The following is a 6,000-nucleotide window of genomic DNA, read 5'->3' as shown; positions in this document are numbered from 1 at the left end:
CACAAGGCTATGGATTGGTTAAGTGTGTGCAAAGGTCTGACAAATGGAGTACTTTGTGCAGAAGTGCAAATTTGTCTATTTTGCCAGAAAGAATAAAAAAGAAGCATGTTATTTTACTGGTGAGAGAGTGCAGAGTTCTGAGATGCAGAAACTAGGTATCCAAGTGCATGAATCGCAGAAGGTTGGTATGCAGGTACAGCATGAAGTCAGGAAAAGGAATAGAATGCTCTGGCTTACTGAGAGTGGAACTGAATGCAAGAATAAGGAGGTTATGCTTCAGTTATAGAGGGTATTGGTTAGGTGGCATCTGGAGTCCTGTGTACAATACCAGACACTTATGTTTAAAGAAGGATGTTAATGCATTGGAAGCTGTTCAGAGATTCCTGTACCAGGAATTGCCTTATGAAGAAAAGCCTCTGTCTCTGGAGTTTACAGGAGTCAGAGATGACTTACCTTAAACATATAAGATCCTGAGCATATTTCCTCTTGTGGGAAAATCTAGATCTAGGGGTTGTAGTTTAAAAATAAGAATATTGCATTTAAAACAGAAAAGAGGAAACTTTTTTTTCTTTCTCAGTGGGCTGAGTCTTTGGAATTCCCTTCCTCAAAAGGCAGCGGATATCGACTCTTTCAATATTTTAAAGCCAGAGGTAGATAGATTATTGCTAACCAAGGGGATGAAAAATTATTGGGGATATACAGGAATGTAGAGTTGAGGTTAAAATCAGATTAGCCATGAACCTATTGAATGACAGAGCAGGGGTGAAGGACTGAGTGAGCAGCTCTCTATCCTTGTTCAGATGTTTGCATATGCTTTCTCTGTTCTATCTGGGGAGATGAAAAATGGTCTATTTCTATGAAAGGGAAACAGCACAAACTCCTGGTGGAATGCAATTTGGCAGATAGTATCAACCTGGTTCACCCCTCTCCCATCATTAAGGTTTTTCTTCCTCTCTGAGTGGGACATAACACGAGGTCTGGAATTTCCCCAGAATTTCAGTCTTCCAATGTAGTTTTGCTGGGGGCATAATTTTCAAATGGTTTATTACATCTATGTGCAGCATTTTCTTTTAGCTAATGCTTGCATCCTCATGCCACTCACTTAAACTTGTTGCAATGTTTTTGTACTCACAGAAAGACAGCAAGTGAATACATAGTCATGAGAGCTTCCTAAAATTGATCTCTGTTCTACATAAGCAAATGATATTTGGGAAAGCAGGCTTCCAGAAGCAGTTTCCTTGGTTCCTTTCTGCACATGGGAAAAAGTCAAGCAACATGAAGCAGTGGCTTTCACAAAATGAAAATGATAATGAAAATTGACATAATTATTGCACAGCAGCTCAAGGCATTCAGTAATGAAACTCCTCAGAAAAGCTCCCAAGAAGGCAACAAACAATAGAAAGGCAGCAGACTTCCAGCTTTCCAGCCTAACTGCACTGATTCCAGAGTTCTGGTGCTCAAGAAGATGCCTTTTCTTTGTGTTTAAATGCTGCAGCATTCAATCGATAAAAGAGCTATGCCAAATTTATTGGGTCTTGTCTGGATTGAATGAATTTAGTTGCAGAATTCATCATCTGGAAGGGACAAATAACAAGAGCTCCCACAATCCTCGCAGCACTGCATTAAGTGCAGGCTACTTGAGGCATCGGCCTGTGATCTCGACCCCTGTGTCTCTTCGTCACCATCACCGCCGCCCCCCCCCCCCCCCCCCCCAGCTCCGACCCACCCAACAGGCTGCTTTGAAAATTGATGGAATAAATTTGCAATATGGTCCAAACACGCAAAAACTTCTCCACTTTCTGAAGTACAAATATTTTCCTTTCACTGGATTGTAATGTGAACAGCAGAGTCATGCACATAAAGGAAACAATAGTTTCAGAGCTGGAGGGAACTGAACTGCCGTAAATCATTTTCTCTTTACCCAGTTTAATGACTTGAAAAGTATTATCTTTTTCAGTGTAATATATGCAAGCATCTTTTCGCATTAAAGTTAATAATTCCCCTAGAAATTGTAATATTTCAGGATAAAAATTACTGTTCTCAAAAATAATTTACCAAAGAAGAAATATTCAATACTGTACACAAAGAATATCGAGACCACTTCAAATGTAACAATTTGAATAGAATACTTGAATCAAAGAATATAAAATCAGTGCAAATAAAAATCTGATCCAGCCACTCAATCAGTTCAGTTGTTCCTCCTTTTTTATAACTATCTGCTTTCATGAAATCAGATACAATTTACCAGCATGCAAACATAGTGAAAGGAACAACTTACCTTAGACCCTCTTTCATTAAAAATTATCTCAACATCTAAGATTTTACCAAATTGCTGGAAAGGAATCACAAAGATTGACTTTAGTACAAAATCATAATATTGTAACATTAAATTATCCAGTGATTGTTGTGACTTTGAGAATTACAACTAAAAGTATCAATACAATAAATTATTAATACATATGTAACTATACTTAGGCTAAATCTATTGGCAAAACCTTTCTCTTGTACTTTGCTTGCTTCTGACAACACAGACTAATGGGTGGTGCAGTTTCTTATGAGCTGGCAGCCCTTTGAGTAGTTTGTACATTGTTTCTCATGCATCTAGCTGCAGAATATTGACACAATATATGACTTGAGTGGCAATCCCAGCTCAGCATGTTTATAATTTTGTCCTCTTCCTCAATTATACTTTGAAACCACTGGTTAGCGACTAGAAAGTGCTGTTGATATTGTTCTGACAGCTCAACTGTTGTCCTTGTACATAGCAGAATTCTATTTCAGAAATAGAAGAAATTGATGGGGACACTTCACAAAATGGAAAGACCACTTAATTCCAAAAGGAGGTCACTAGGTAAAGATAAGCATTGGTCTCTCATTTCTTCAGAGTGTTCTGAATTAATGAATATGAAAGCAACTCCTTCTGACTGTTGTTTTAATAATAATTCAAACCTTAAAGCTCTGTTGGCCATTTGCCCCGTTTATAAAGAGTTGCTGAGTGGCTACCAGAATTTCACAGAAATGTTTTAAGGTGAATGATCAAACAAGTAAATAATATCTTTTGTGGAAAGTCAGCAGGTGTGGAAGCATTTGTGTAGAGAGAAACAAATTTAACATTTTGAGTCAGATATGACTCTTCTAAGAAGATTTCCATTACATTGGTGTTAGAGGTAATCCAGAGAATGACTCACCAGTTTGATACCTATCATGAAGGAATTGTCTTATGAGGAGAGGTTGAATAGGCTATATTTGTATTTATTGGAGTTTAGTAGATGGAGGTACAACTTTATTGAGGTAAGAAAGATTTGTAGGAGACTTGACAGAGTAGATGTGGAGAGGTTACTTCCCCTTGTGGTGACCGAGAACCAGGGGGCACAATCACAGAATAAAGGGTCACCCATATAATGCAGGAATGAGAAGGAAATTTTTTAATAAAGGATCATACATTTGTGGAATTCTTTATCACAGATGGCTGTTTGGGCTGGATCAGTGAAAATATTTAAGACTGAAATAGGCAGATTTTTTAACAAGTAAGGGAATCACTGGTTATAGGGTTAAGGCAGGAAAGATCAGTTAAAGATCATGAGATTTCATTAATTGGTGGAGCAGACTCCAGGGCTGACTGGCCTACTTTTCCTCTATCTTATAGCCTTATTTTTTTCATTCATGGGACATGGATGCTGCTGGCCAGGCCAGTATTTATTGCCCATCCCTAATTGCCCAGAGGGCAGTTGAGAGTCAACCACATTGTTGTGGGTCTGGAGTCACGTATAGGCCAGACCAGGTAATGATGGCAGATTTTCTTCCCTTAAGGACATTAGTGAATGAAATGTTTTTTTTTCTGACAATCGGCAATGATTTCGTGGTCAACGTGAGACTTTAAATCCCAGATTTTTAAATCAAAATCAAATTCCACCATCTGTGTGATGGGATTTGAAACCAGCTCTCCAGAGTATTGCTTGTGTTGATGGATTAATCATCTAATGGTTGTACTACTAGGCCATCACTTTATGGTCATCAGGATTAATGTAATCAAAATTAACAATCCTCTTGTATTCTGGGTTAGAGATGGGGGAACTCAAAACTGAGATTGCTACCTTATGCTTCTCAGCAGAAGGTCTCTAACCTCAGATCTGTATGTTCTCTGTTGGTAACCTCTGGCAATTGTCTTATTAAGATGTGGTTTAGAAAATCAGATGGGTCCACCCATAAATAAGTAACAGTGTTATATGAAGACTAGAGATATTTTCAATCAGTAAGGTACACACATGGAAATTGCTTCAGGTAAAATGATATGAAAAATACCAACTAGGTAGAATGTGAAACCCAATACAAAATGAGTTGTTAATTAATCATGGTAATTAATCAACCAATAAAAACAGGCCCAGGATAAGGCAAGGAAACACCTTGGGTACAGAGCTTTGGAAATTATAAACCTAAGTTATCTGTTCTCCCAGCATATTACATTTACTGCCTGTATTGCAAACTTTATTTTTTAAAAGAAATCTCACTAATATACATTAGAATGAATCAATAATACATTGCTTTCACCATTTGGTTTGGGAGGTGGCTTCATAGACGAGCCACTTGCTTACTGATGTTTCTGAAATTAGTTGTAAGTTTATCCCCCATTTCCAGTGAAGGCCAAGTTCTCTGGATCTACTGTGTTCTGGATGAAGTGGGACAGTTATCATCGGCTACACTATATGGTCCCTTCAAAAATAACAAGGTTAACACTCTTCAGCTTCATTGTTTGAGTGAGAACATGCTCAGTGCCTTACAGTAACATCCCTCTGGTTGCTCTTTTCTGTATTATTTTAATAGTTGTGATATTCCCTTTATTCTGTTGTGAGTAGAATATCACATGGCATTCTGAGTATAGTTGCACTGATAACCAACACGGAACTATTGCAGCATTGTTTTATATCACACAGCCTTTTTAATGTTCAATTCAGAAGTGTGAAGGGAATACTTGTCTGGATGGGCGCAGCTCTAACAACACTCAAGAACCTTGACAAATCAACTTGCTTAATTGGCAGTGTATCCACAACGTTCACGCCCTCGTCCACTGACCCTCAGCAGCAGCGGTGTGTACTATCTACAGAACCCTCCAAACCCATGACCACTTCTAGCCAGAAGAAAAAGGGCAGCAGATACATAGGAACACGATAAACTGCATGTTCCCTTCCAAGCCATTCTGACATGGAAATATATCACTATTCCTTCAGTGTCACTGGGTCAAAACCCTAGAATTCCCTCCTTACTAGCATTGTAGATTTAGCATTGTAGCACTTGGACTGCAGCAATTCAAGAAGGCAGCTCATCACCACCTGTTCAAAGGCAACTAGGAATGGGCAATAAATTTTGGCCCAGTCACCAATGCACATGCCCCACAAGTCAATTGAAAACAGTTCAACTCCTCTGCCATTTCTTGGTTCTTCATTATTATTTCCTCAGTCTTGTTCTCCAAAGGGTCAACATTCACTTTGGCTTCTGACTTCATTTTGTATGGGTTTAACTGAGTTCTTACTGTCTGATTTTAAATTGCTTACCTGTATGATTTCATAGTTTATTTTCTTCCTATTTTGCTAATCTTCTGTTATTTTAAAATATTTTCCAATCTTCCATTTTGCCACTAATTTTTGCTACATTGTACATGTTTTCTTTCAATTTGAAATTATCTTTAATTTCTTTAATTAAGCAGGTTGGTTCATTCCCTTCCTAGTATGCTCCTTTTGCATTGTGATAGATCTTCGCTGTGAGTTGTGAACTATTTTCTTAAATGTTTGCCATAAACAACCTGTCATTATCACAGTGGGGTCTATAAGTTCACAGTGTGTCTGAGAGCTTAAGAGGTTGTTAAGGGATTAGCTGACTTTTATGTGGGCTCATGAATACAAATGCTGTTTTTTTTACAAGTAATTAAGTACTTGAAGGGATTTAAATGCTTTGAAAGAGTCTTTATGAGAGCTTTTTCACAAGTGAAGGCTGAGACAGATACTT

General features: G+C 38.0%; 1 protein-coding gene across 19 annotated transcripts in view; it reads right to left on the bottom strand.

Moving 5' to 3' along the window:
- rbfox1 (RNA binding fox-1 homolog 1) overlaps positions 1 to 6,000 on the bottom strand; it is a 1,740,493-nt gene that overhangs the window by 153,786 nt on the left and 1,580,707 nt on the right. For all 19 annotated transcript variants that reach the window (XM_043711606.2, XM_087997810.1, XM_087997809.1 and 16 more), the window contains one exon: positions 2,279 to 2,332. In XM_043711606.2, the coding sequence (XP_043567541.1) occupies positions 2,279 to 2,332 (54 nt within the window). The remainder of the gene's footprint in view (positions 1 to 2,278; positions 2,333 to 6,000) is intronic.

This window comes from Chiloscyllium plagiosum, unplaced genomic scaffold, assembly GCF_037043375.1.
Source record: "Chiloscyllium plagiosum isolate Xiang-an unplaced genomic scaffold, Cpla_swu_hap1 HiC_scaffold_20, whole genome shotgun sequence".
Classification (NCBI taxonomy): domain Eukaryota; kingdom Metazoa; phylum Chordata; class Chondrichthyes; order Orectolobiformes; family Hemiscylliidae; genus Chiloscyllium; species Chiloscyllium plagiosum.
This window is presented reverse-complemented; position numbering and strand designations above follow the sequence as displayed.